This window comes from Ovis canadensis, chromosome 23, assembly GCF_042477335.2.
Source record: "Ovis canadensis isolate MfBH-ARS-UI-01 breed Bighorn chromosome 23, ARS-UI_OviCan_v2, whole genome shotgun sequence".
NCBI lineage: Eukaryota > Metazoa > Chordata > Mammalia > Artiodactyla > Bovidae > Ovis > Ovis canadensis.
Window position 1 is genome coordinate 52601064 of NC_091267.1, and position 25823 is coordinate 52626886.

Below are 25823 nucleotides of genomic sequence, written 5' to 3' on the forward strand. Positions count from 1 at the left end.
GACTATATGGACCTTTGTTGGCAAAGCGATGTCTCTGCTTTTTAATATGCTGTCTAGGTTTGTCATGTTATAAAGCAATGGAAAGCAGATACAGATTTCGGTACTAGAAGTGGGCACTGCGGTCAGAGACAGCAGTATGTGACAGTGATTTGGAATAGTAGAAGGAAGCTGGAAAAAGTCTGAGAAGCATGATAGAAGGAAAAGAAAGCTGAGAACATGTAGCTTCCTTGACAATGTATAATTTCATAAAAATGAGTAAGCCCTTACTGCTGAGGGCAGAGGAACATAAAATGCTAGGTTTGGTAAACACAGCAAACACAGACAGCATGGTGACTGTAATAATTAATACCATATTATTAACATATATTTAAAGGTTAAGAGAGTAAACTTTAAAAGTTCTCAGCACAAGAAAAAAAATTGTGCTGTGTATGGCGACAGCAGTAACTGGATTTACGGGGGGGTTTATATTCACAACATATACAAAATATGAAATTATGATATTGTACCCTGAAAATAATATACATCAATTATACCTCAATAAGAATTTCAGAAAAATAAATAAAACCAGGAACACAGGTACAACTTGGATACAAAGTCAGCAGACCAGGTGCTGGCATCTTTGGGAGGCCACTTGTCATTTTCCTATCAGTAAAAGTGTTAACTTTTCTCAAGACAGTTTTGGACTGGCTTCAAGCACAATTAAAATGATGCTTCAGTTCCGAAAATGAACAGTTAGTCTTGACAGTAAGGACAGACTGAGAACTTCAGAGAGAAATGATAAGAATCTGACTCCCTCAATAGGGCTAAGATATGTGGTCAAATAGGGCTTCCCAGGTAAAGAATCCACCTGCCAATGCAGGAGACACAGATTCGATCTCTGGGTTGGAAAGATCCCCCGGAGGAGGGCATGGCAACCCACTCCAGTATTCTTGCCTGGAGAATCCCATGGGCAGAGGAGCCTGGCAGGACACGGTCCAGGAGTTTGTGAAGAGTTGGACACAACTGAGCAACGTAACACAATAAATGTGGTCAAATATATTAATAATTTTCTGGAAAAAAAAATTTAATGAAGGGTGTTTTTTTTTTTTAAAGTTGGGAAGTGAGGGACGAAGTGCCAGTGGATACACTCAGGAGTTAGGTGGGCAGCTGGCAACAGAAAGTCTGATTCTTAGTCCCCAGCACTCGAGGAGCTCGATGTGAATCAGCCGCGGGAACACATAGGGCCCTGCAGACTGGCCTCCTTATCTGCTCAGCTCTGGTGCTAATGCAAGACAGAGGTGTCTCTCCGGTAGAATTAAAAGGCTCCAGAAGCACTGGGTTTTCAACAGAGCCTCCCTTCTAACAGAAAAACAAAAATGGTGAAAACGAGGTTCTGTGATACTCGCTGTACTTTTCCAGGCTTCCATAGGCAATCCAACGTTTATCTACACGTAGTTTGTTCACCATCTCTCTGTACTTTTTATCCTGGAAAAAAGACAGGCGCTCTCTATCCTGCAGATGAATGAGGCCTTTGATGTCATGCAAATGTTAGCTCTGGGCCAAATGCGTCTGATCCTGAAAGTATTACACGTAGAGAATTAGAGATTTAAATGCATTGACCATTTTTATTTTGCTATGCGGAAACATACATTCACCAGGGGCTGTGCGATGCAGTTGACAGTGAAATGGAGAATATATCTTCTTGAAGGCTATTTATAACTCAATGCTAAATAGTTTAATTACAGTGGAAATTCTGTACAGTTTAAGGCTTGGCTCTGAACTAGATTGTAAATATGGACCAGATTTGGAAATAAAACACTTTTTTCAAGTAAAAAAAGAAAATTAAAAAAAAAATACAAGGAAGGAGAAATGAAGAAAGGAAACAAAAGCAACTGAAGCCCAACGAGTTTTCCTGGAGTGAAGTTTCATCATTATGGTAAACTAACAAAAATACAGGTTTTCTTTCCAAAATAATGACATTTTACATATTTAGGACTTGTCAGGGTACCCTGGGAAGCTTTCCAGATTGAACACGGACCAAAGCAGATGACAGGGAAGAAATCACATTAATATGCTAAAATCAGTACTACCTTATAACGAATTAAATTAGATTACACAAAGCAGGATTGTGAGCATTAAATATTTCCGGAGAGTCATTACCATTAATGGGTGAGAGTAATAAACCAGAGGAAACAAATAACAAGATTCAAGTTGTTTACTGAATAAACTCGGTTATTGGCACATCTAATCTGGGAAAAACCTGACACAGTGGACCTAGACAGCTTCTAGCAGTTGAGGGTAATCTTTGTTGATCTGTAAACAAAAGATTTGCCACCTAAGAAACTGCAATTTTGTTTAGACTTTAATCATCATCAGCTATGAAAGGCATGGACTGCTGTATGTGTTACATGAGATCACGGTTTGTATTGTTGGTTATGAACGTGCAGGTGGAGCCGAAAACGGAGACACGGTGTGAAAAGTAAAAATGCTGCTCTTTTTGTAACTGTATCGTTGCTTCATGCAATATCGGTTTAGTGGTGCTGATTCAGATTGCTTTATTATGGGAAGATCTCTCTGCCAGTGTCTTTATCAAATGGTCAAAGTCAGTTCTTCTGGATTGAAATTGTCCATGGGCAGATACAAGTCAGTGGGTTAGAAGAGGGAACGCCATATAGACTCTGTTTTTTCCTAATGGTTTGCATAACTGGCTTCGTGTGCAGCCTAGGTTATTCCTGTAGAAGAGAGATTTGATCAGTTACTCATTTGAAAATACATGAGAGTTTCCCTCAGACTGAAGTCAGGTGGCAAGTATCTCACAAGGTTATTAAATGCTCTTCTGGACAAGATACTGTAAAACACCAGTGTATGTCATGGACAGGCTTCTTCTGAAATAACCTCATCATTACCCAAGTTGCTGACCGCACTGAAAAGAAACTTTTTCTTTTTTTGCTTTCCTTCTTAACTTGAATATGATGAGTGATTTTTACATTCTTCCTTTGAGAGAGGCCACTTATCAATCTAGGTTTCTAAACCAATGTTAGAGAACTAACTTCCTTTACACAGGTAGAGCATTTAAAAGATTTTTATTACATAACCAAGTGCGCAAGGAGCTGCATTCAGCATTCAAAGCCCTCCAAGCATGTTCAGTGTTCATCAAGTTCTTGCAGGTGGGTTAGTATGCATAACAAGTCTGAGGACACACAGGAGATGCTGTCTGCTTATGATGCTGGCCAAACAGCAGCTGGAAAGGCATGCGTTTCCTGAAGGAAAGCAGGACCATAAGACTGCATTTTTGCCTCCTCCTGAGACACAGTGCTACACTCTGGGGAAAAAAAAAAACCATCCCAAAGTACATAGGAAAATAGATGACATCCACAGTGAGAGTGAGTGGTTTGGTTTCAAATTGTAAAACGAAGCAAAACAAAAGCATAAACAGGCCAGAACCAAACACAGTTGACGAGGAAGCTAATAATGGGATAATGCTGGCATTAGAATGGGCATCATTTTATTTCCCTAGTGTTTGGAACACACAAATTGCACCTCTCAGAACAAAACCATATTAGAGCTGATTAGGCTACATGGCCAGTGAAATCCAACAAACACGACCTTTCAGACCTGGCTAATGAGAGGAGCATGGACTGAAAGGGAAGACGTGCAGGACCATGCAAGCAGTCTCTGCTTTCTCTTTATCCTCTAACTGGCAGGGGGGACATCAAAAGTCCATAGCATGGAGCCTGTTAAATCTCAAACAAACCAGTATCCACACACCAATTCTCCATCCTCTTGATATCCAGCCCTGCAAATGCCAGTGAGAGAAAAAGGAGAAAAGGAGGAGGTGAGGGGAGGGAGAGAGGGAGGCCCCGGGCCACATGCCAGCCAAGGCCAAGCCTGGAGAAGCAGCACCCACCTCTTACCTGGGCTCAGTCTTCTCCATCCTCCGGGCTGATCTCTGTCTCTTTATGGACCACTACTTTGGTCACTGACATGTCAGGATGCTGCTCTTTGGCCTCTTTAATTGCCTGAGCCAGCGCCTATCCCCGGGAAATCACAGGAGGGCAGAGACAAAAAGGAGGTGGAACATGCATGGTCAGAGCAAGGAGGAGACTCATGAGCTAGATCTATCTACACAACTCACAAATGGAGTACAACGACTGCCAAGGGGCTTATACTTTGTGTGCTGGAAAGTTAATTCTGAAAACTGACTACAGGCTGGACTAGGAGGATGGCTCTGGGCAAAGTAGGGCCAGCCGGTCTTTCTCGAGGTTCCCTGCCAGGGTATCCACCCTCTCTCACGAGATACCTGGTCATGGTCAATGTCCGCGTCTCCAGTGATGACGATTCGCTTCTCAATCCTCGTCTCTGAAATGCCTCCTTTCACAGTCTGAAAGCAACAGACAAGTGTTACGACGTTACCGTCCCTGTTGACTGGGGGAAATGGTAGAAAATGCTGACTCGGCTTTAAGTAGCTTCATTCATTCTTTAAAAGTGGACATGGACTCCTATGGCAGTTATTTACAACTGTTAGTTTCAGAAGCAAAGACAGAATAGATTCCTTTGGGTTTGGCTGGCTGGTGTTTCTGAAACGTCTGTCATATGCGAAGCAATGGAGCTAAGTGCTACGCCAACGGTGTTGAATGCATGTTCCTAAGCAGAACTCGGCAGGTGAGGATGGAGGCATCATAAACAGCAGCTGTGAGAGCTCCAAGGCAGTGCTTGGCATCCTGGTATTCATGCAGGTGCCTGCAGGTGCAGCGCAACCTGGGGGTTCTGCACGGACACCTCCCTGGATCTGTTCCCAGTCCACTTACTTTGGTGATGTGGGTGGTGGTCGTGGTGCTGGTGGTTTCAGATGTGATGGTCTGCGCGCTCATGAGCACACCTGGCTCCAAGTCAGCACCAAGATCGACCTAAGCAAGCCAAGTGGGAGACACGACACATTATCTCTCCAGGATGCCCGCTCTGTTGCTTGAGGGCACGGTGATGACTTAGTTACCTGCACAATCACTGTGCTTCCCTGATAGCCCTGAGAGCTGCCACTGACTCTAGACTGGACCAAACACGGCCGCTGTGAACTAAAGATAGAAATATAAGAAAATCCTTGCTGGGAGGTCTCTGGTGCTCTAGCAGTTAGGATTAGATGCTTTTATTGCAGTGGTCCAGCTTCAATCATTGGAAGAAGAACTGAGATCCTACAAGCTGTGCTGCGTGGCCAAATTAAAAGTGAAAAAAAAAAAATTCTACCCAACCAATCCTAAAGAAATCAACCCTGAATAGTCACTGGAAGGACTGATGCTGAAGCTGAAGCTCCAATACTTTGGCCACCTGATGCAAAGAGCTGACGCATTGGAAAAGACCCCGATGCTGGGAAAGATTGAAGGCAGGAGAAGAAGGGGACGACAGAGGATGAAATAGTTGGATGACATCACTGATTCAACAGATGTTGAGTCTGAGCAAACTCCAGGAGAGAGTCGACAGTGAAGGACAGGGAAGCCTGGTGTGCTGCAGTCCATGGGGTTGCAGAGTTGGACACAACTTAGCAACTGAACCACCACCACCACCGCCTTATTTATGAGATTTATGTGGGATGTTTGTAGAGTATGTGGTACATAATAGGCTTACTAAATGGTCACTATTGTTAAAAACAACAAAAACACAAAAAAGCATGACTTCAGAAGTGTAAGCAGGGGCCGGTGGAACTAGTGCTTTTCCTTATCTAAACAGTGAGGGAGATGAGATTTCTGAGCCTCTTCCTACATTTTGGCTTCCCTCATAGCTCAGTTGGTAAAGAATCCGCCTGTAACGCAGGAGACCCTGGTTCGATTCCTGGGTCGGGAAGATCTGCTGGAGAAGGGATAGGCTATCGACTCCAGTATTCTTGGGCTTCCCTTGTGGCTCAGCTGGTAAAGAATCCACCTGCAATGTGGGGAGACCTGGGTTCAATCCCTGGGTTGGAAACATCCCCTGGAGAAGGGAAAGGCTACTCAACTCCAGTATTCTTGCCTGGAGAATCCCATGGACAGAGGAGCCTGGCAGGTTACAACCCATGGGGCTACAAAGAGTTGGACATGACTGAGTAACACTTTCACTAATTACACTCAGGTGCACGAAGGCATGCACGGGGTGAAACAGGTGCCAGGGCTCTGGGCTTCTTAGACTCTTACCTGTGCTGATTCATACGTTATGGTTTTTGTTTCTGTGTGAACTACCGGCACTTCCTTGGTAGAAATTTCTAGCTTTACTTCTCCTGGTGAAACGCTGCCAAAGCTGATGGTTTCTGTCTTCACAGTTGAAGACTACACCAATGGGAAGGAGGCAGAGTGGTTCTTAAATTTTGCACAGACACATATATTTTCCCCCTCCCGTCTTGGTGGCTATATAAGCACAGGTTAGTATGAAATAAATGTTTATGTTTTACATGGGGGTAAGTTGGGGAATGAGGCATACAACAGATATATGTGAGTTTCCCAGAATTCATATGGAATGTTCCAGGTAAAGGAAAACATTTTGAAGGAAACTGAAAAAACACCCGCATTTTAATATTCCCTCTCTTCTATCTCAAGAACTAATTTTAATAGATTGAAAACCATAAATTAGCCTTTTATTCCATAACTTCTTAGAGAAAAGGAGCAAGTAATAAGACATTGAACCACCCCTGCCTACATATACTTCTGAGATCTCAATAAAAGAAAAGAAAGAATAAACTCTAGCACTTGGTGCCTGGGCAAGCCTGGCTGTGGCCCTTCTGGATAAGTACACTGATCAGAAATAGATCTATCAAGTTTTCTAATATCTTGGCTGGCCATGCATCTCCCAGGTTTACTGCCAATTACAGTAATTACAACAGTAAGAATTATTTCCTGGAACTGTAGATTATTAATCATCATTATCTATGTTTGCATGTGATCCCAAAGATGGAAACCAGCACGGAGACCCACAGTTGCCATGCAAGAAGGCAGTTAAGAGGAGAAACAAACTGCTCTTGGAAAAGGAAGAAAATTATCAACACGTAGCCCCGCCTTTACACTTAACTAAATTTTAGGGACTTGCTTTAGTGCTACAAGGAATATTAACTATTAGTTACCTCAAAATGAGGTTTTTGTTCCAAAGTTTCTGAAACGTGGACGGCTGCACTCTGCTCCTCCTCTGGCTCACAGGAAACAGTAGCCATTTCGTCCTGCTCCACAACAACTTTATCGGCCACCTCCCCTTTCTCCTCCTTTGCCCCCTCAGTAAGAGCTGAGCCCTCCTTCCCTTTTGCGCCAGAAGCATCAGCAGGTGCTGCCTGGGTCGCAGTGTCTGCGTCATCTCCAGCTGCGTAACAAGCATCCCCGCTCGCATGCACATTCATTACATGTCTCTCCTCCACCAACACCGTTTCCTGCACAACCTTCTCCACACTAGGTGGCTGGGGTTGCTGGGCTGTTTCTGTCTCTATATCGCTGGACTCCGTCTTGACTTCTGTTTTCTGCATGGAAAAAAAAAATTGTGGCATCAGTATGACTTTCCACCAAGCAAAGGTCAAAAGGCAAAAAAACCAAAAGAAGCCACTCACTGGGGTATCTGTGCTTATACCCAGAAGCACTTACAGAAAGTATAATTTAGCTTTCATTCTCCCCACCAGAATCTTTGATACCCCGAAACACACACTCAAACTTGTGCTGCTCCTCTGGGATGTTGCAAAAGAAAGAGTGCAGTATAAAATGCAATTTAAAAATCAAAACAAAACGAAAGCATGGGGACACATGCCTATCAGTCTCGGCGGCTTCTTCAGACCTAACAGATGACATAAGATGCTTTAAAAATTAAATGCTGTTAAAATGTGTCAGCAAGATTACTTTCTGAACATCTGAAGTATGTTCTTATAATGGAACTGAAGACATGTGATGTATATGTGGGGAAGGCACAGAGGGGTGGAAGTGAAGACCCTCTCAGGTATTTAAGGCAAAGCCACCTGGATAGAAAACACACACACACACACACATCAAAAAGGCATAAAGAAAAGGCAAAAAGGCAGAGCAGAGACACGGGGCATGGAAACAAACGGCCACCTGCACCCAGCTTTGAGAAGTGGAAGTGACCGCGCCTATGAACTCTGTCGGTTTTCTCGCGGACTCTAATAAGCTGAGGATTTCTGAGCCGTCCATGAGCTTTTCGCCAGAGGTCTGTTTGGTCTGAGTGAACAGAGAAATGGAGAGTCAGGCACAGTGGTTGGGACACACGTGGGCATGTACACATTCACAGCCGGTGAGACACAACGGTGGGTGTGGGACCCAGGGAGAGGGATGGCGGGAGCTACAGAAAGGGAGGGGAACTCAAAACAGCCAGTCATCGGGGTGAGCAGGGGCTCTGGTTTGGGAAAGCGGACAGAGTTCCTGGGTTGGGGCGGTGCTGGGTGAAGCAGATCCTTTCCTTGCCCCGCAAGGCCGGCAGCACCACCCCACCTCGGGGACAAGAGCTGAAATAAAACGGCAGGTGTCTCAAGGTGCACGTCGGACCGCGTGGTGACTTTTAACCATGAAAACAACCAAAAAGCTTGGGTTGGCGGCTCTCAACATAAGCCAAACAGCCAGAGAAACGGAAAGGCTGGGGTGGAAGGGCTGCCTCTGCAAACAGTCATGCTGGAATCGGAAACGGCGGCCCAAAGGCGGCCCCGGTTACCACGACTCGGGATGCGGCCGACTTGGTGACGACATAACGGGCAGTGGCGACGGTGACGGCCGGTTCCTGCGAGTACCTCCACTCGGACAGGCTCTTCCTGCGGGGACCAAAGGGCCCCACCTTCAAGGCCTCGGCCTCGGGCTCCGCTCGGCCCAGTCGCGGGCCCTCCAGGCCAGCATCCCTCCTGGGCACCTGGGCTTTCCCCACAGCATCGTCCTCTGGGCTCTGCCGTCGGGACTCGGCTTCCTTGATGGGGGCCAGCGACTCCGACAGCCTCCGCTTCGGGGTGTGGACCTCGGCCCCCCTCCTGGCCCTGTCCTCGGCCACAGCTCCCAGGACCTCGAACTCGGCCAGGACAAGGGGGGTCTTTATGGACTCGGCCAGTCCCCGCTCCACAGTGGAGGGCGACAGCACCTTCTCGCCTTCTCTGCCTTTTCCGGTCATCGTGACAATTTTTCCCGACACGGTGTCATAGGACTTTCCGAGAGTGTATATCTTCTGCTTGTTCTCTTCCTTCAAGTGCATTTCTTGGGCCAAGTCTTCGAAGCTCTGCACTTCCACGGTGCTCGATCCTAAGAGGTCGGTGGGGATGTCACCAGTTCTACTGCTCAAGGTCACCACCTTGTACGTCACAGTCTTTCTCGAATCACCATCAGCTACCTCAGTGGGCACTTTGTCTACAATAACCCAATCCTCTGTGCCCTATATTTGAAATATAAAAGCTAAATTAGAAATTCTGATGGTATTTCATTTCTAAAATAAGAATCCTCTAAAAAAGGCAATCTAGATGAGAGCTACACTCGGTCTGGGAGGTGAGTGTCCAGGGCAGGGGTTGTGATCTATTACTTACAGCTGCAATCTCTTCTCATCTGATAACTCTAGCCTTCAACTCAGAGTATGATCTATTGCAGACCTGCAATTTCAGATTTCTTAAAATACTTTAGTGGTAAATTTTGCAAGGAATATATCTGATCTTGTACTCAATGTCTGGTCATTTTGTATTTCAAGATTATAAAACCTTTTTGAAGCTGTTGTACATGTTATTCAGCTTTACTTAGGTGGACACAGAAAAGACTGTTTTCCATGTAAAATAGAACATTGCACTTCACATCTGTTGTTCTCACAAAGTACGTGCCAGCATTTCCACAAACTTCTGTGAAAATCATTTTCTGTGTTTGTGAATTATATTTCCTTATATGGGTGCTGGAATCCACTCTAGCACTTATTATCCATAAATACTGAGTGCACTTGTGTTCCAGGCATGGTAATGAACTATTTCCCACCGTTAGCACATTGTTCAGAGCCTTTTAAAAAATAGGCTATACTTGTCTGCACATTGTTCCGAACTTATTTACAACCAAAGTTCATTGTCTCAGGAGTTTCTTTGCCACTTTCCTTAGTGTTAGTTCCAAAAAGGCAGAAGAAATGGGAGTTACGAAACTTCTGTATTTGGGAAGCCTATGGAGAGGTTAGCAGGTGACTTAGTCTAACAAGTTACAGAGGGAAGAGAAACCAAGCCAGGAGCAGGGGAATGCCTTGCTTTACATTTTGATCTCGGATGTTTTTTACTTTCTTATTTATCCTTGCCTGAAAGCCTGAAGCTAAAATTGGAGGGGGCGGGGCTTAAGAAAGAAGATGACAGACCCATCTACAGACTGGTGCTGGATTAAATGAAATGAATTGAAAAGTAACCTCTAGGGTCGACGGGACAGTTTTCTGGAAAATGATTTGACGAGAGGTAAACACAGAGATTGCTGAGTCTCCTTCCTGAATTTTCTGTGTCACACTCTGCTAGTGGGAAAACCAGTAAAAGTTCAGAACTTTCAAAGTCAATCAAGGTCATCTGAATTACCATGGCTCTATGGGTGAGAGAGACAGCAAAAAGGCCCAATAATATCATTACAAACTATAATCATAATGCTTCAATGACCAAACACAGACATAATCACTGAGAAGCAAAGGCCACAAAGAAATGATGGCTAACGGATAACTAAAATAGTAAGAAAATTCCCTATTTTCCCTCCCAGGAATCTAGGCAAAAATGATATACCTACCTTGGTGACAAGCAAGGTAAATTTTGAAAAGAAAGAAAAAACTAAAGATATTTGAATGACACTGAAATCTGAGGAGCAATTCCCTCTGATTCCTTAATGTTTGTTTTTTACCTGAGACTCAAAGAATGGAGAGCTTCCTTGCTGCAAAAATAGAACCTTTTCTGAAATCTCCCTTTCTTCTTCAGTCTGTTTGAATAAAGGGGGTTGGATGGGAGAGGAGGAAGCAGACAGTTTCCAAAAAATCAAGTTAGGAAGAGAGCTCTTTTCTTGTGCTACACATATAACAGTCATTCATTTTTTTTTCCCCAGAAGAATTACTGTCTGTTAATTTGGAAAATTAATGTCAAAGTTGAATAATTATTTCCAAAGTGAAACAGATTATTCTGTGACTCTCTGGTGGTTTTAGAACTCAAACATTTCTCATTTCTACAAACACAGAACATGCAAGAGTGGAATAAAGGACTTCCTGGCGTCTCAATAGGTGTTTATATGGCTGTCATCTGCAATACTGTAGAAATGAGTATTCCAATGAAAATGCTAAGATTAAAAAAAATAAGTTGGGAATAAATCCTCACTTCCATTTCTGACAAATTCTTCATCATATTCTGCACTGGAGAGCTGCCTGATGCAGAGGAAGGGAATACGGATCATTGTATTACCTACTAATCTGAAATACCCAGCCTACTTGAGGTCTTTATTCTACAAATAAACATAAAATATACTCAAGATTATAGCTTTATTTGAGCTTTTATAACATGGTGAGTAATTCTGAAAAGTCAGCTTCAGAATATCTTGGTGAAGAATTAAGTACTTCAAATCGTACTCGTCTTTAACATATAAACTTAAGAAAAACACTGCATTATGTCATGTTAAAACAGGTATTTTCCTTTCATCTATTTTAATTTCTTTCTTTAGTATTAAAAATGTGTAATTCAAGGGACAATACAATAATTACTGAGCCTGTCTCTCTGTTCAGGCTCAGTAGCTAATAAAACTCCACAGAATAGTGATAGAAAGGACATTTTGGTGAAGCAATTTAAAAATGGTAACAGAGTTCAGAGTATCAAGATGAATGGAACTTTGAAAATAAACCTTCTTGCTGTTTGTTAAACAGTATAATTTTATCAGAGGTATTTAAAATTCCTGTGTATGTGTTTACAAAGCTTTCAGTACTCTATTTAATCATTTTCCTGCAAGAGGTTATAGAGGAGCATCTGGAGTGTTCTCCAGAAGGGCCTGCTGACAGATTCTGATAGCACTGCTCTCAGATGCTCCTTTTAAATAAGGAACAAAGAAGACATTTTGAAGGGGAAAAAAAAAATTCTGTCCTGCCCCATTTTGGAGAAAGATATTGGAAGAGACAAACTGTACCCTGTGGAATCATTAAATGTGGATTTATGCTTTAAACTTTCAATCAGAGCCTCTTTTTCCAACAGAAATAAGAAACAGGAAGGAAAGGTTGAAATTATAGGTACTTTTCAGAATACCAAGACTAGGCTTCTAATTATAATCACTGAGCTAAATGTTTTTCCTAGGATGAAAGCTTAAAAAAAAGACCCAGCAGCAGGAAAACAGTGGTTTTCAGCATATCCTGTTATCTGACATCAACTAATTTTAACAACGTCTGTGTCTGTAATTAAAAATGTCCACATGGTCCGCACTCAGAACTGTGCATACCCTATAACAGAAACGGGTAACGTGAGGGTACAAATTTACCATTAATCCTATGCATGATCGACTCCAACCCAGTGAGTTTGACTAAAGAGAAGTGAAGAGGTATTGATAAAGAGAAGCTAATGATTGAGACATTTACTAGGGGTTAAGACAGAGTCTGCCTGCAATGAGGGAGACCAGGGTTTGATCCCTGGGTAGGGAAGATCCCCTGGAGAAGGAAACGGTAACCCACTCCAGTACTCTTGCCTGGAAAATCCCATGGATGGCGGGGCCTGGTGGGATATAGTCCATGGGGTCTGAAAGCGTCGAATCCAACTGAGTGACTTCACTTTCAAGACAGAGTCAGATGCACACTCTATTTCATTTAGTTACTTAAACATTCATGTCTATGTCATAATTGGGACACAAGGCCCTATAGTGGCCTGCAAAATTCACAGAGCTGTTACTTGCTCATAAGGGTCTCTATGGAGCTGTGACTTTCATTTCTGCTTGGGTTGAGGGTTCTCAAATTTGGTTGTGCATTACAATTCTGTGGAGAGCTTTTAAGTAAGGGTAATGTGTGAGGTGCACCTCTGATTAAATCAGACTCTGATGCAGAACCCAGGTATCAGTAGTTTAAAAGTCTTGTAGGTGATTGTAATATGCATCCAGAGTTGTACCCCAAAGTCTAAATGCAAAGTCACAGAAGTCAGATTCAGATAATAAAGATGATTCTCTCTAGCATGTATAGATGATCCATGGTGAATGGAATTTTTTTTTTTTTGGCCCAATTTAAGGGCCATCTGAGACCTAGCAAAAGTAAACTTGGACAAGAAAGCAGAAAAATGCATAAAGAGAGCTGATTCTAGGTATTCATGACAATTATGGTCTATGAAGTTGCCATGAACACTGAATCAGTGAACACTGGACTAGTGACTGCTTGAACCATGGCTCCTAGGGGAAAGACTGGGTCAGGTTCCTGGGTGCCTCTGGTCATGAAATTTTCATCAACTGATCAATGCATAACCTTGTTTTATGTGTGTTTTTGTTTAAAGACCACTACTTTAATATATATTATTGATCCATTAACATCAAACTTACAGTCAGCAGTACTGTAACTTAATCCTGAACAAAGCTTACCTAACACACATATTTTCCTATAAGGCACACCATAGCCTTCCTGTACTTGGGAATACTAGAGAGCACTTCAGTGCTGTGCCTGGAGGTCATTTTAGACAGTGAAAATCACCAACAAGAACATAAAAAAGCAGAAACGTGGCATTCAACAGGCTATGGAAAGGACGCGTGCTTACAGTATCAGACCTGAGACTTGTTACCTGTTGAGCCTTATCTGAGGATGCCTTGAGCAACTGTTTATCTTTTAACCACTTTGCACCTGTCTGCAAATTATCATGAAAATGTTTAGTATTTTAGGATTACAATAAATTTCAGTGAATAGGTGAATGTGCACAATCTGGAATCCATGAATAGGGAGGGTTGATTGTGCTAAGCTTATATATCAGTAAAATTGCCTGCCACCTTAGAAAAGGGGACAGCACTGGCAATGTATAAGTGTTACCCTGTATTGCACTGTGGTTAGAATGTGGAAATTCTCAGTATTCATATAACCATGAAGGAATATTCCCCTAGTGGCTCAGACAGTAAAGAATCTGCCTACAATGTGGGAGACCAGAGTTCAATCCCTAGGTCAGGAAGATCTCCTGGAGATGGAAATGGCAACCCACTCCAGTATTCTTGCCTGGAAAATTTCATGGATCGAGAAATCAGGCGGGCTACAGTCCATGGGGTTGCAAAGAGTCGGACCCAACTGAGCCAGTAACACTTTCACTATTCCCCTGATATGGACTAGGCCTGTGACTGCATCACAAAAAGGCTGCCATGGGACGTATCTGTGGACAGAAGATGTACCCGACACCCTTCACATCTCATCCATCTACCGTCCATTCCATGGGCTCTATGTGCGGGTTTGTCTGTTTTACAAAGTTCAGGAGGATTTGCTATCATTTGCTTCTTTGGGACATTGTGGCCTCTTGTCTACTACGAACTCAAACATTTGAAATGCGAAACAACTGGCAATAAAATTCACACTTCACATTAAACATACATTATATTCTAAGAATATGATCCCATTACTAACTCATTTTATTTCCAACCCCTAATTTGCTTAATTGTTCATAAATTGGTAGCAAAATAGATTTACTTAGGGTTCGACCACCATAGATTAAAGAAAAAAGATGGTTCATTAAAAATCAGGGGTCATTATATTATCTTTCCAAAACAACACTGTATCACTGAGATTGCCAAAAAAAAAAAATCCAACTAAGCTTGGGGTCACTAAATCAAAGTTCCTTTACCTTTCTGACACAAATAGTATTACTTTGAGATGTCACTTTAAAAAATTAAGTTAAATACCTTTTAGAAATAATTAGACCTCTTTTTAAAACTGGCCAATTACTGTTTAATTAAAGTGAGATACATTAAACGAATGGGTAAGATCAAATGAGTAATTTATCTAGAAAAATACCTCGCCTCAAAGATGAATATCTTCTGTTTACGTGTTTTTAAACAAATATGCTTTGCATATGCCTAGCTGGCTGGGAGGACACAATTACCTTTTGTGCTTTTCATACAACCAATAATGAAAGCCATGTTAAGTCTGAATATAGAAATGAAGAAGAATTTAAAGGATAAGAACTTGCAGGGTAGTCCTTAGGGCTGTCTTCAGGGCCCTCAAATGAGTGTAAACTGGGTGTCATCCTACTGGGGAGGAGTGTTAGATGGGAGGCCCCAGGGCAAGAGAAGTGGGCACAGCCCTGACTGCCCAGCCCAGGAAGGACCACTCTTCTGGGACTTGAGGCTACTTAGAGCTGCTTTCTCAGAGCCCCTTTGATAACAGAGTTGATAACCCTGTTTTTAAGAAGCTCTTCTTTACATCCAGCAAGTCTTCATCTAACAGACACTTAAACGCAGTTACTAAGTCAGTTGCTGATGCCTGGGCTATGGAAACCAAGTGCTTGCTCTTCTGCAGAGGATGTGTTTCCTCCATCCGTTAATCCTTTAGTAAAAAAAAATCCTTTCTAGGTCTATTGTAGTTTCTCTGCATCAACAAGGACAAGGCAAGGATATGCAGCCATAACCATGTCAAGTTCAGTATTTCCAACCATCACCTCTTCAAGTCATCAAAGTTCTTTGGATTTATCAATGGGCTTCCCTGGTAGCTCAGGCGGTAAAGAATCTGCCTGCAATGCAGGAGATAGGGGTTCGATCCCTGGGTCAGGAAGATTACCTGGAGGAGGGAATGTCAACCCATTCCAGTTTTCTTGCCTGGAGAATCCCATGGACAGAGGAGCCTGGTGGGATCATCAATGTTATTCTCTAAGAATTAGAGGATTTAATAAGTGAAAAAATTTTATTTTACTGGTCTAATGGCCTAGACTTCTACAGTCCCTGGTTTATTATCACCACTCTAACTTTTCTAAGCAAACTACCTGAACCTCCATTCAGAGAGCCTGCTACCTCCCAAGTCCTTAAGTGACAGCAGAGGAAGAGAGGCTTGACATTTTCAGTGGCAATTTATTTTGTGCTTTTGTAACTTAATCCAGTATCGGTCATCTTCAGAGCCAATGTGTCCTTCCTTATGTCCAGCCCTTATAGAAATAGGGTAAGCTATATGCAGAATAGCGACTGGGAAGTTACTATAAAACACAGGGAGCTCCTGGTGCTCTGTGGCAACTCAGAGTGGTGGGATGGGGTAGGGTGTGGAAGGGAGGCTCAAAAGGGAGGGGCTGTATGTATCCTTACGGCTGATTCACATTGTTGTATGGCAGAAACCAATGCAACATTACAAAGCAATTATCCTCTAATTAAAAAAAAAAAAATTAATAAGAAAAAAAGAAATAGGGTAAATCAAACTTGATCAATGATGATAAAGCTAATCTGACCATAACTCATGAATGACAGTCTTACTAATGCAGGAACTAAAATATTTAAATCAATCTGGAAAATCTGAAACTTTTTGTGGTGAAACTCTAAACAATCTGAATGAAACCTGCAATGCAGGAGACCTGGTTCGATTCCTGGGTTCGAGTCCTGGGTTGGGAAGATCCCCTGGAGAAGGAAATGGCAATCCACTCCAGTATTCTTGGCTGGAAAATCCCATGGATAGAGGAACCTGGTGGGCTACAGTCCATCCAGTCGCAAGAGTCAGACATGACTTAGTGACTAAACCACCACCACCACCAATGGTACAAGAATATTTTGGTCACCAGACTTTTCACTTATTCTGCATAAAAAGGCCCTTTTCAAAATGACTGAAATGGAGATAACACCTTGTCATTTTTTAAAAAGTGGGACTGGAACTGTCAAGAAAGTCATGATTATGGTCACTTTAGATAAATAGCTTTCAAAGGAAGTTTAGAAAATGACTAATATCTAAGCATTGCATATAGACTCCTGCTTAAAAAGGAGTTTTCTACCATAAGGGCCTAAGTTTTAATTTTATTCTGTTCTATCCCATCTTCCTGGACAAATGTCTTTCAAGAAAGGAATCTTGGTAAGAAGTTAATCAATGTGATGCTAGAAAGAAGTTGATTTCTAAAATGCCTTCTTTTGACAGACAGACAAAGAAAGATGACATGTTTGTTAGTCTACAGTCAGATTAGTACCACTGCCGCTCTGGGTCCTACATCGGGGCGCCTTTAAGTCACACCAGCTGAATCTTCTCGCTGAACATTTAAAGAGAGTATTCGTTCTATGCGGAAAGCTCTTACTCAAAAAGACCTCTGGTGTTTACTTTCCCTCTTAAAAATCAAATAAAAACTGATTATAAATCATAATATAAATGCTTATATATATAAATCAGTTAAAATAACCAGTTTTAAAAAACTGTATATATATATGTTATAAACAAAAATCTGGCCTTTACTTTCCCTTTTAAAAATTAAATAAAAACTGATTATAAATCATAATATAAATGTTTACATATATCAGTTAAAATAACCGGTTTTTAAAAAACTATATGTATATATATGTTATAAATAAAAGCCAAATACCAGTAAAAGGTTGGCATAGTATTCCCAGAGGAAAATATGTCCTGAAATGTTATCAACTCTAGAACAATGTTCAGTCAAACATTAGACCATCTCAACAGGCCTCATCTTGCAAGTGATGAGAAACAGTTATGGGCCTTCAGGGCATTTCTTCAGGCAGCGAAAGTACATTCAGAAAAAGTGACAGTGAGTTAATTCATACAATAGGTCAGTCTCTTAGCTGTGCAATCTAGAACAAGCAGCCCTGCACCAGAGTGTCCTTCCAAGGCGCCATGGGATGAGACTACTCGCTCCCTGGCCACCCAACCATTTTACAGGTTATACACAGACAAGGGGTGAGAGGCTATACTCAGAAGCCTTCCAGATCCCTTCCCTGAAGACCCTGTAGAGGAGCAACACTAGTGAACAGAAGATGAGTGCAACCTGATGCCCGAATACCGACCTCTTCGGGTACCAGCGGCTCGATCATGGGCGCATCCTCCTGCCGGGCGGCTAGTCGCACGGGGGAGGTGGAAAGCCTCTTTTCCCACTCGTTCGTGATGGCAGTGTCTGTGGAGGTTTCTAAAAAGGTTCTTTTCAGCTCACTAATATTGGTCTGATGTTTCATCAGGTCGTCTTGGGTTTTATCTAGCTCCTATATTCAGAACATAGAGAATCCAACAGTCAACGTTTTACATTTGATTTCCTTTCCGCACGTGCTCGCTCTCTTTTTAAAAGTAAGGTCGTTATCGCATTAGTAGTCAAAAAAAAAAAAAATTCTGATCAGGGTTCATGACACTACCACAAACACTCTGGTGAAAATGTGATATTTCCAAGGAAAAGCGAGGGAAAACAAAATCTACATCACACAAGCATAAAAATCAAAAGTTTCAAAGGTCGACTGTAAACAGTGTAATTCACACGGAACCAGAGAATTAAAATAAATACACACACAGGAAAGGGGATCTACATCTGGGGAGACAGGAAGGAATCAAAGGAAGCAGAGAAGTCAACCGCATGTAGTCACAGGTGAGAACACACCCTTCATGCATCATGGTACAAGCCCACAGGTGTGCCCCTGGAGGAATACCAACACACACGAGCATGCACTGGTATATACCAATACCAACCTCTAACATAAGATTACTATGTTTGACATACACATTTTCACCCTTTATTCGCTTAATCAGACTATTCTGAAAAAAGTGGAAAAGAAAGGAAAGGTAAGGGACATGATAAGTCACGAAAACAGGTGCCACCCTGAGCACGGCATCAACACACGGTCACCGCCACGGAGCATGCTGGAAGATCTGAACACTGGAGACCAACAGTGACTTAAAACGCGCTGCTTTTTTTTTTTGGCTTTTGTTCCATTTTGAGTTTCTACCTGTGCCTTGAGCTCTGCATCTTCCTCCTGGTCCGACTGCCAGCATCAAGAAAGAGTGGGAGATAAAGTCTTACCATGCCATCGACTCTGAGATGGAAGGATGGGGTCTAGATAAGCCAGCTATACGGGGACACTTGTCTACGCTTACACTGGAGAATATTTCTTTCTTATATGTGAACCACAATGTTCTCTTATGAATTATGAAGCTTAATAAGATGATGAAAGCAAAGGACTCCTTGCTCGGTGGGTCTTGGACGCTTCAACCTGGAGACTTCCAAGAATGACAAGCATACACCCTGCGTGGGAGGTAACAGCTAGGACTTGACGGGTTGTCCTTACATTAGAAACGGTTCAGGAAGTGTGAGAGGCCACATCAAAATTAAAATTCACCAAACGGCTATGAATACCCAATGATGAGTGCTCTCTCTGAGTCAATTTTTACCATAATCCTATGAGGTTAGCTATTATGATCCCCAATTTGTAGACTAGAGAAGTAAGGCACAAAGAACTTAACACAAAGGTTCTCACATTAAAAAATTTCTTTAAACCTTGAATTTATTAAGCCCACATACTTTTAAACAAATTTAGGAAGAGGAGAAGGCTGATATCGGGTAACTAAGAAAATTAAAATAAATAAATAAGTAAACCTCCCTCAAGTCCAAAATCAACCACAAGAGGAGGTCCAGAGTGAAGTTATGGATGAGAAGCAGGTGATACTGGAGCAGGCTGCCTTCAAAATGAGTCTGTCTGGTTTCAATGGGGACTAGACTGTCTAACCTGAACGCCCCACTCTGCACTACTGTTACAACCAGCTCCAGAAAAAAGAAGAGGGAGTATTTATAAAAAGCGTTAGAGGGCTGGTGGCATGCTGACTCTACAATGGTGGTGGGTTCATAGCTCTTCGTTTCATTTTTAAAATGCATAATCTATCTATGTTACATGTCTTCACTTGCATGCTTCAAATGTAATAAAAACAAATTTTAAAACTGCTAGAAAATTTAAAGTAGTATTATTAAAATATTTTTCATTTATAGCATACGTTAGGATTACAATGAAATTTGTTGAATGTATCAGTAGCTACCTGTAACTAATTCTCACAAAATTAAGATGCAATTGGGATATTTGGCATAGAAAATGATTATACTGTAATCAGTTTATATGTGACTGCCTCAAAGAAACTGCTAATAATTCTCCAGTATTATCTTTAAATTAACAAATGATGATTTCCAAGCTTTGAATTGAACTCTGGCATTTCCAAAGGAAAAAAACAATTAAACTCCATTTTGAAATGTTTTCCTGAACATATTTTCAATGAAATGATGTGTAAATACTACTTATTTTTACTTCTTCCTAAATACCTAACTAGAAAATATTATGATTGGATAATGTAAAAAACAACCTAATGTAAACACTACAGCAAAGTGAAAAATTCTGTTAGCACTTTAGGAAATGAACATCTTGATTTCCATTGCTAGAAATAAATATTGTTTTTTACAGATATCTTAATTAGTTGCTGATAGAGAAGATTTAAAAAACAAGTCATATACATATTTAATGAACCCTAAAAATTTATAAAGTTAAATAATAGCACAGTTTCTCTCCTATCACTGGTCAATATGATAATTTTTCTTTTTTCCCATAAAGTACTAACAGTAATTTGCTAATTTTCTCTTCCCTGGGGAATTAATTTCTTTTGAGTAACCTAGACTATATCCAGCCTACAAAAAATGAGTTAAGAGAAGTATTATAATTTTAATAAGCATTCTGACCATTTAGGATTTTAAAATGTATTTGTATTCAGTCAACAAGCTACTTAAATTAATTGTGACTCTCCCCCTATATTTTTCCCCTCCTATTATGGCTATCATACTTAAACTTGTGGGTTAAGGGAATACATTTTTTAAAATGTATTATCAGTTTAGCCAAGAGTTCTCAAAATGCAACCCCACAACCGACAGAGTCACTGTCACCTGGGAATCTGTTAGAAATGTAAATTCTTAAGCCTACCCCAGACCTTCTTCTGAATGCGAATAGAAAACTCTAGGTGACTCTGATGCAGGCCAGAGTTTAAGAACCAGCAGTCTAGGCGGCAGAATATTTCTAACTCCCATTATTAAGATAGCATTTCTCTCCACTCTAAATGCCAAAATGCTAAATGCAAGCTGCTAATAAACACAGAGCTAGCCCTCAGAGCATTTTCATCAGGCAACTGGCCGAGCCCTTCAGTTAGAGTACCAACCTCAGTAGCGGTGGTTTCCCCATCAGCTGCCGTGTCTGTGCGCTCACTGTCCGTCTGTGGATGGCAGAGGTGATCAGGTTCCAGGAGAAAGGCAGGAAGAGAAAACAAATCATCTGGTCAAAGCGGGTATGTCCAGGTCCGAGAGCCCAGTCCCTTTCTCTGTGCCCTGTAAAATTGCACTACCTTCCCACAAGAATGCAGGTGCAAACAAAAGCCAAAGGAAGGCCAGAGCCAGGTTCCATCAGCAGAGACACTGGGAGGAAGACCAGCGGCACACGGCCCGCCTGAACTGCAGGACGTGCATCAGCCAGGGTGCCATGTCTGCTGCTGCGTCATTCTCCCGCCCTTTTAACAGAAACCCCAAGAAAGACCTAAAACTGTTAAATGCAAATAAAATTGCAATTTATATACTTTTAAAAAATTCTAGTGCAATAGGTCACAATTGAAAGGTAAATAAACAAGTACATTTAAATAAAAAGCTACTGTAATAGTCACTGGACTTTCAGCCCCTCATTTTTTATATCCTTTTGATAATTTACATCCCTCTAAGACCATCAGGCTATCTGCATTACCCTTTAATTATGAAAAGCACATGCCAGTGACTCTGGCCTATGTTTTACGTATGGAAAGTGTGACTTAACTCACAAGCAGCACTGGTAACTAGATATTTTTAAGACTATATATTGTTTACTTTGTCCCACCCTCCAATAGCAAGAGGTATATAAAAGTATGGAATTTGAATATCTTGTTCCAAAATAAACATTCAAATGAAGCAAATAATAATCATAGTGATGAAAAATAAGGAGAGAGGGAGGGAGAGAGACATTTAGTTGGAAACAAATAAAACAAAGCACAGCATTTTACAGAGCCTAGGTTTTCACAGGAGAATTACAATAGGAATTTCAGGACTGACTTTTAATCTGTTTTATAGATGTTTATGATTTAGAACAAACACTTTTATAAATTTTTTTTTTTCTGGAGGAGAGAAGAGGCATGGCCATTGAAATGGAGACCTAAACATCTCACATAATAGCAACTGACCTTCCCTTTGAAACTAGCAACTATTAAAATTCCCTTGAATGAAGCTGTGTGATTAATAATTTGTAAATGACAATCAAAACTCGGGGTTCTAAGGTTGTGAATCTGTCTCTTAGATCTTTCATTGCAAAGACCATGGGTTATCAAGAGGGAGGGCTGGGACATGGTTAAGTTGACACAACTCTTGGCTGGCTTGACTTTTTGACCTGCTCCTAAGTTTTCAATTCCTATATTCCTGAAAGAAAAGGAACTGTCAGCTCACGCTTGCCCTGGGCACCTGGGTCTCCATCCTGGCAACATGCTCCCGTGCCTAAGCGGGGCAGGAAACCCTTTCCAATAGGTTGGTAAAGAAACCACACTGAGAGCGGTCATGACCTAACTATCTTGGCAACACCTGGCGGTGGGTGGCTATTAATTTTCTTATCAGGTGATCCCTGCTGGCGCATTAGCATGCCTTCAACTGACAGTCTAGGGCAAGGCCAGTCTGATTTAGGAAGACAGAGGCAGGTTGCTGTTGAAAGGTACGGAACAACTCAAGGAAACCTTAGGCTTTCAAGAACAAGTAAGAATGACTTGGTTCAGAGGGCTAACTAGTTGTGTCAAAGGCCTCAAACGTTCTTCAAAGTATTTCTCTTCCCCCTTACGTTACTCCCCCTATGCCTTTAGAATTCACTTCAGCAGCATTCCAAGCATCTTGGCACTGGAATTAGCACCACAGTTAATAATAAGAGGGAGGGGTCTCATGTCAGAATGACACCAGCTCTAATTCTTGCTATTTAACTCTGTGGCATGAGGTGAATGTTTCATGTTTTAATTCCCACTTCCTTCTTGGAAAATAGGGAAATTAATAGCCCTAACTGTATCAGGTAATTGATACTAAGCCTTTATATATTACCCGACACACACAGAGCTAAAAATGCCTATGAAATCTTAAATATTGCTACGAATATAATACTGGGTTGGCCAAAAAGTTTGTTTGAGTTTTTCTGTAATATGTTATGGAAAAATCTGAACAAATCTTTTGGCCAACCCAACGTGTCACAATTATTACTGTTATTTTGCCTAGGTATACACAAATAAATAGTAGCTTAGGCTACATTTAAGCTCCTTTAAATTTTCTACTTAGAACCTAGTCAGTCAGTCATTCAACAAACATAGTACCTGATCAATAAACAGTTAAAGACTGAAGTCATAAAGGCTGAATAAAACAACTTTTATAGCAACAGTTTGGAGCAGGAAATGGCAACCCACTCTACTATTCTTGCCTAGAGAATCCCATGGACAGAGGAGCCTGGTGAGCTACAGTTCATGGGGTTGCCAAGAGCTGGACAGGACTGACCAACTGAGCATGACTAAGTAAAACTGCAAAGTGTGTGGTGTACCATCGACTATCATATGATGTGTTTACACAATTTAAAATGTTAAATCAGGTGACCAATCTTTTCCTCCAGATTTAATCCATTTCCTTTTTTTGGCATCATCAAAAAATTCTTCACAAGTTGACACACAATTTATGGTGAACTAGGTTCATCTTTTATCTTTTGAGAGATGGAGATGATTTAGTATTCAGCCCCTCCTTATTTGAGCCAAATTCTAGAAGGACAAAAGAAAAAACTGGCCAACTGCTCTACAGTTTGAAAGGATTACAACTCTCTACACTGGATTTCACTCTTGAGAAGGTCTGGGACTAATGAAGCCACGGCCACACGCGACAAATGTAAGCAGGGATGTAAAAATATTTTAAAAGCGTTCCAGTCATTAGCGATTTTGCAAAACGAAAGTGACAGAGCTGAACTGTATGTTACAAAGTCACCCGGTTTTGCTGCCAAAGTGCTTGAGGCCCAGGGAGGAAAACAGGCCGTGCCAACAAATGGTGGGATTTTTTTTTTTTTTTTAACTGAATGACCTACATCTGAGTATTCTAGCTCAGCTTGAACCAGAGCACATAGCTCTTAACATTTGGGGTTAAGAGGCGACACTGAACAGATGGCCAAATATGAGGTCATGTGGCAGGAGGCTGTCATGGGTGGCCGGGAAGGCTGCCGAGGCCAGAGCTGGTTCACGGTCTCAGGGGTTTGCAGGAACAAGGAGGGTTTATGACACGCCAGCCACGCTGCCACCAGCTTGCGAGGACTAAGTGCTGTGATTTGTTTTGCTGATGTAACGCAGACATGCCCAAGTGGAACATTAATTTTCATGCACTGATTACAACAAGATGTATACCCTGGATTAGGCACAAGATCTGTGTGGTTGGCTACATAGAAGTTCAGTTATTTAACAATGCAGAAGAACATAAAACGCCAATCTTTTTGCCTTCTGTGAGCTGGAAGACTAACTCCATTGCTAAAGGAATAGATGATGTCCAGGTTGGAAACCAGTTAATAGTACAAACAGCTTCTGCAGAAGATACTGTGTTCTTAAAAGGCTATACGTTTAGACCTACATTGTTTGATAATGCTTCTACTGTGAGAAACAGATATTTAAGCCTAGGATTTAGAGCGGTTTTTCTCTTAAAATATTTTCCATGTGTGAAAATAGTTCTATAACAGATAAGATTTGGATCAAAGTCATATAGGATCCAAGAACCTTGCAAAGGGTTCTTAGGCAATATCAAATTGAAAGACTAAACTTTTCTTTAGAACATCTCTCAGATCATTACCATTTTTTCCCTGCTGCTGCAAAGAAATGGTCATAATACCACTAAATATAGATGCTTACGCACCTCGCAATGCTATACACTCACAGGTGTGCTGGAATTATCATTCTAGCTGAGCACAGACCTGAATAGACTTTCTTTCCTTTTTAAAGTGCTGCTTTGTGATTTTTTTTTTTAAACTGCTAGGTGTATCGAGTTTGTCTCCTGCCACAAAACGCTTGTTTTGTGGGGAGAGAATTGCTGGAGGAGCTGGGGGCAGGTGTAGGTGGGGGCGGGGGAGGAGGGGTGTCAGCCAGAGGCCTGTTGGCAGCTTCTGTGCTTTTCCCTGGCGTCTATTGAAGGCCGCACAAAGGGAAACCGCTGGGCTGTTCACATGCCAGTGCAGTGGTGGGAAGCGGAGCAATTAAAAGGAAAAACTACCAGCTACCTCGTCACCTGCCCCAGTGGCTTGGATGAGGGATGGGGGTCAGCCCGCTTTCAGGTATGGAGGTGGAAGGCTCAAGTCCTTCCCTGGCTGCCAGCCCCAGAGGCTCACCTACTAGACTGTCCCCATGTGGGTGGATCTGGGGCTCACGCTGGCCTGACAGCATGCTTGCCTCCCAATAACTGATCTGGCATTGCTGGTGCTCAAGGAATTTCAGCCCATTTTTATGGTGTACAGAAACCTAAAATGAGTTTCTCCCCCACTGTGTTTGAAAACCACTGTTTTCAACTTCAGCTCTTTCTGCTCCTGTTTCTGACCCTGCCAATGACTAATGTCACTGGGTGTTTTAAATGGCTCCAGCCTGTCTTTCTGACTCAACACAACCACAGGATTGGACTTTCCTCCGGGAGTCACAAGGACAGTCTGGCAATGACCGTCAAAGAGTGGTAGGGGCATTTCAGAACCTCCAGGGAGGAGAGGGAGGTGCTCACAACCTTGGAAAGCCACCCTGGTGGTGATGCACCCTCGAGGGCGGTGCCCTTTCCCCGCACCTGGGGCATCCTTTACCAGGCGCGTATCAGCACAGAGCATCACTGCATCAGGACACGTTTCGGTACCTCACCTCATCTAGCTGAAAAGTTACTTTATCTGTCTTCTGTGTCCTTTCCTTTACTAAACGGTAACTAA

General features: G+C 41.9%; 1 protein-coding gene across 50 annotated transcripts in view; it reads right to left on the reverse strand.

Annotated features, from left to right (window-relative positions):
• Positions 1-1584: 1584 nt before the first annotated feature.
• Positions 1585-25823, reverse strand: part of EPB41L3 (erythrocyte membrane protein band 4.1 like 3) — a 227614-nt gene continuing 203375 nt past the window's right edge. For 11 of the 50 annotated variants that reach the window (XM_069568382.1, XM_069568383.1, XM_069568367.1 and 8 more), the window contains exons 13-23: positions 21019-21072; positions 18523-18588; positions 17856-18047; positions 8638-9339; positions 8028-8150; positions 7061-7444; positions 6141-6272; positions 4788-4886; positions 4280-4360; positions 3894-4010; positions 1585-2711 (exon numbers count right to left, since the gene is read on the reverse strand). In XM_069568382.1, the coding sequence (XP_069424483.1) occupies positions 3900-4010; positions 4280-4360; positions 4788-4886; positions 6141-6272; positions 7061-7444; positions 8028-8150; positions 8638-9339; positions 17856-18047; positions 18523-18588; positions 21019-21072 (1944 nt within the window). In that variant the 3' untranslated portion in view covers positions 1585-2711; positions 3894-3899. Of the gene's footprint in view, positions 2712-3886; positions 4011-4279; positions 4361-4787; positions 4887-6140; positions 6273-7060; positions 7445-8027; positions 8151-8637; positions 9340-17855; positions 18048-18522; positions 18589-21018; positions 21073-25823 lie in introns of all 50 variants that reach the window. The other 39 variants (XM_069568419.1, XM_069568421.1, XM_069568401.1 and 36 more) reach the window with 10 other exon arrangements.